This window comes from Aphis gossypii, unplaced genomic scaffold (assembly GCF_020184175.1).
Source record: "Aphis gossypii isolate Hap1 unplaced genomic scaffold, ASM2018417v2 Contig00889, whole genome shotgun sequence".
Classification (NCBI taxonomy): domain Eukaryota; kingdom Metazoa; phylum Arthropoda; class Insecta; order Hemiptera; family Aphididae; genus Aphis; species Aphis gossypii.
This window is the reverse complement of record NW_026083343.1, coordinates 31,659-36,860: the sequence shown is the minus strand read 5'-3', so window position 1 is coordinate 36,860 and position 5,202 is coordinate 31,659. Positions and strand designations below refer to the sequence as shown.

Below are 5,202 nucleotides of genomic sequence, written 5' to 3'. Positions count from 1 at the left end.
CCGCCCAGCAACTGTTACTTCAGACAATGAAGGAACTTAGTGCAAAAATAGCAATCATTAGTGACTACTACAGGCCCATGGGAGATGCTGAGCGGTGGGTGAATAGCGTTGACGAAAAAGCGGCTATCCTCGTCACGGGTAACCCTCGGCCACCCATTACTGACCACGGTGCTGGTCTTGGTTTTGCCTGGGCCGTGGTCGAGGGTACCGTCTTCTAAAGCTGCTATTGCAGCCCAAACTGTTCTCTGGAGGATTATGATTCTTTCTTAACGGGCCTAGAGGCGTCCATACGCCGGCGGACTACCAGTCAGGTGAACTTCGTGATAGCCGGCGATTTTAATGCCCACTCTGCCGGATGGGGATCGGCAAATGACGACGTGAGGGGATCGCTCCTGTCGGACTTGGTTTCTACCCTTGACCTCACTATTTGCAATAGGGGCTCCACCCCCACTTACAGTTGAGTCAATGCTACATCGGCAGGGTTGGGCAAGATACTAAAAAAGCAGTATCGAGATACTAGATACAAGATACTTTGCTTTGGAGTATCGCGATACAAGATACTAGATACTTGGCTTTAGAGTATCGCGATACTATATATTCGATACATTTTAATAAAATTAGTCACTGGTTTTATAAAAAAAAATATGTTTATTATTATGAGGATGACCACTTCGTTAAATATGGCAAATAAAATAATAAAAATTGACACTTATTCAGTAATAATAAAATAAATCAATTACGACATTACGTAATCTTGTTGTCGTCAACGATGCAATAACCACAATACAATTACAGAACAATTAAATAATAATAATTACATCAATAATAATTCTAAATTAAAATTACATAAATACATAATAAAAATAATTTTAGTAATAACATAATGTCCTAAATTCTAATTTATTATAATAAATAACAGTATAAGCCAGTCTGAATTTAAATTTAAATAGTACCTACATTGTACGTCATAACGTCATTAATTTTTTAATAATTAAGAAACAAAGATAAATTATAAAGATAATTTATCTTTGTTTCCTTTTAAAAATACAAGTTTTTCAAAAGTTGAATCGGATAATTGTTTCTGGTAGGATTATTAATAAATCCTGCCATGGAAAACATTCGTTCTACGGGTGCCGAAGAGCACAAGCTAGTATTAAATCTAATAAAAAGTTTTTTTACAATAGGATAATTGTTAAGGATATTTAACGATTTACTTTTATCATTAAAAAAAGTAACTACTTCCAAGTCAGCTTTTTTAACAGTTTTAGCTACTGGTTGCGATGAAAAAATAATAAAATTTTCGTCATCTTCATCGCTATAATTTGAGTTATTAGCAACATCATTATTAAAAATATTTTCTGCAGCATTTATACATAGGTTTTGAATTCTATTTTTTTCGTGGTCATATTCATTTGAGATCCATCTTAACTTAAAACATGGATGGAAACAAGTTGCTAAAATAGCTTCATTTATACTGGGAGATAATTCAAAAAAATCGTTAAATCGTTTTACTAAAGAATTAACCAACGGTGTTATCATATTAGCTAAATGACGAAAATGTTTTTCTTTTAACATTTCTAATCTAGTTTTAAGTGAAAATAATGTGGGTAAAAGTTGACCGTAGTAACATTGATTTTCACTCTGCAAAAAGTCTAAGGCACCAGCAATAGGCTTTAACAACGCAGCTAATTCCTCTAAATATTCCAAATCTATTTCTTTTAAAGTATATTTAACATTTAATTCTTTTAATACTAAATTTAATTTGTCTTTGTATTTCAAAAGCTGTGTAATACTGTCATAAAGAGAATTCCACCGAGTTGGACATGGATATTTTAGCGAACAATTTAATATATTATGAATAATTTCTGAAGATTTTGGTCTTCGTGACAAATTCCAGAGTGTTGTACATTTACCCATAACAGAATGGTTGATTCTAGATGCTGGAGTCCCTTTTAAAATGTAGTTAAAATCTGTAGTGGCAATAAGACTCAATGTGTGACTTGCACAGCGTAAATGACGAGGCAAAACAATTGTAGTTCCTTGTGTCATAATGTCATCTACTTCGATACTTTCAAATGTAGCCTGATCCGTACTTTCTTCTTCATCTGTATTTTCTCTATCATCTACGAATTCAAAACAATTTAATTAAAACAAAAACAAAAACTATAGATGAATTTATATATTTTTTCATACCATTGAATTCTAAATCATTAGTTTGGAAATTGCAGTCTATTTCACAACCAAAATCTTTAAATGCTTTGACAAAATTTGAGCCATTGTCTGTAACAGTTGAAATCAACTGTTCTCTTTCAATTGAAAACTCGCATATTATTTCATGGAGCAATTCAGCAATTTTGTCGTATGTGTGAGAGCCACGAAATCGCCTGCAGGCTAATACACAACTAAAACGAGTTAATGTGGTTTCATCAATCTGAAATTTATTATAAATATTATAATTTATAGTAAATATTATATTAGTTTACATACTAAAATAAAAATAAAAATATACCCAATGTGTTGTAACTCCCATAAATGATTTATGTTTTATTGACCAAATATCGGCTGTTGTGCATAAACTAGGTCTAGGATCAGATTCAAAAAGATTTTTTAATTTTTCATAAATAAACGTATAATTTTCTAGAATGCGACGGCTTAATGTTCTTCTTGAAAATATTTTTAAAGTACCATCAATATCTATTAAGTCATTAGAAAAACACAAAAAGCTATGCGTTGTAGGATTAATTTTCATAATTTCTCGTATGGGCGTATAGTATTATATTTATATACTATATACAATAATATTATTATATATTATGCAGCTTTAATAATAATATATAACAATAATTTTATATATTTTATCTTATTATTAAAAATAATACATAATTAAACGGTCTTTATACTAATTTGAACTGATTAACAGTAATATGATGGTATCCGGACAATTTCCCCCCGGACATTTTCCCCCGACTGTTTTTGCGTAGTAGGACATTTTCCCCCCGAAAAATGTTCCGATGTGGACATTTTCCCCCCATTTTTTTTTAAGTTTATGATTTAATAATTTAATATTATTTATTATTTGATAAGAAATTATTTTTTTCATAAAAAATTGTATACAAGTAAAATAAGTTAAAAATTTCATTTTTTTTTTTCATAAATATTATAAGACATAAAAAATTGTATACAAGTAAAATAAGTTAAAAATTTCATTTTTTTTTCATAAATATAATAAGACATAAAAAAAATCGTATACAAGTAAAATAAATTAAAAATTTCGACATAAAAATGATATGTTTTGTAATATTGTATATTTTACTGGAAAAAATAATTTCTTATTAAATATTAAATAATAAACTTAAAAAAAAAATGGGGGGAAAATGTCCGCATCGAAAATATGTTGGGGGGAAAATGTCCTACTACACCAAAAACAGTCGGGGGGAAAATGTCCGGGGGAAATTGTCCGCCATTCAATATGATATAGGTAATACTAATAGTATACTAAGTGACTTAGTATATAATATACAAAAATAATACGTCAATACTCAACATTAATACCATTGATACCATTAATTAGTACCATTAATCATCTTAATAAAATGTTCGTCTTCAACCGATGATAATGGCTTCATGCTACATATGATATAATTTAAAAGATTTTTATCAAACGTTTTTTGTTTGGACTCGTTTTTTTGATCGTTTAAATACAAATGTAATTTCTGCTGTTTAGGTGTGTTTGGGTTAGAATCTTGGGTTAAATTTCTTTTTGTACTACGACGTTCATTAACAGCAGTTTTAATATAATTTTCGAATTCTTCCAGAACATTACTGTGAATTCTCTGAAATTTAAAACAACATTATATAAATATAATATATATAAATAAATAATAAATATTAATAATTGATAAATTTACCTTGATATGAATGCGAAAATTTGAAGTGGATCTTAATGTGCCGCTATATTGCTTTTTAACATCATTGCAGAGAACACATTCTGCTTTGATGTTTTCATTTTCCGTCTCTGGTAGTTTTTTTATTTTAAAATATTTTCCATCCAATATTAGTGGAATAGACAAATTATTTTTTACTTCAGACATATTAATATAATAATATATAACAATATAACACACTCTGACAATAAATATTTTAGTAAATAGTAGGTATATAAAGGGAAAATGTTCGTCACATAATGACGTCCACAGAAGACAGAACACCTTTGTAACCGGCAGTGTCTGTGTAAAAATCTAATCTACTAATTTAATCGTGTTTAATACCTACTTTATCGCGAAAGGTATAATATAATAGACTATATGTCTATATATGTAAAATTATGGATATCTAATAAGGTACAGACGTAAAATCCAATTCAATGTGCGTGTGTTACAGATATATATATATATCAGTTATCACATATATATTATATTTATGATTTATCGGTACTGAAAAATAATTTCCAAGGACAAGATACTAAAAAAGCAGTATCGAGATACTAGATACAAGATACTTTGTTTTGAAGTATCGCGATATAAGATACTCGATACTTTATATAATTGTATCGCGATACAAGATACAAGATACAATTGTATCTAAGATAGGTATCTAAGATACTTGTATCGAAGATACTGCCCAACCCTGTACATCGGTCATCGACGTCACGCTGGCGAGGCCCTTACCCGGCAACCATCCATTGGTTACCAACTGGACAGTGCTTGACGGGACGTACTCGGCCAGCGACCACGCATATTTAACCTACACCGTCGGTGTTCCGCGAGTTCCATCCGACATGGACAGGTCGCGCGGAGTCCCAATCCTTGGCTGGTCAACCAGAAAACTTAATCCTGCGGCGGTTGAGCTGTACTGGGCGTTGGTGGGTGCGCCCCCCTTGCTCCCCACTGGTGCGTCGGCCGACAATCATGCCGACCGTCTAAACGTCCTACTGACGAGGACGTGCGACGCGGCTATGCCCCGCAGGTCGTTTGTCCACGGTAAGCGCCAGGTCCACTGGTGGAATAGTGAGATCGTGGCCCTGCGGAAGACCACCATCGCTGCACGCAGAGCGTACCAAAGGGCCGGTCGCCGATCCATTGTCCCATCTAGGGAACCGGAGAACGAAGCATACCAAAAGGCGAGAGCGAATCTGAAGATCGCAATAAGGAAAGCTCAGGAAGAATGCTGGCGTGAACTCTGTCGCTCTGTGGAGAACGACCC

The 5,202-nt window shown here is 32.5% G+C and overlaps 1 protein-coding gene across 1 annotated transcript; it reads right to left on the bottom strand.

The window, feature by feature from the left end:
* Positions 1-1,038: 1,038 nt before the first annotated feature.
* On the bottom strand, positions 1,039-4,623 carry LOC126555508 (uncharacterized). Its single transcript, XM_050210425.1, has 5 exons — positions 3,909-4,623; positions 3,575-3,833; positions 2,510-2,694; positions 2,194-2,431; positions 1,039-2,123 (listed from the first exon to the last, which is right to left on the bottom strand). The coding sequence occupies exons 1-5, from the start codon at positions 4,089-4,091 to the stop codon at positions 1,039-1,041; spliced, it is 1,950 nt and encodes a 649-aa protein (XP_050066382.1). The 5' UTR covers positions 4,092-4,623.
* Between the last annotated feature and the right edge of the window lie 579 nt (positions 4,624-5,202).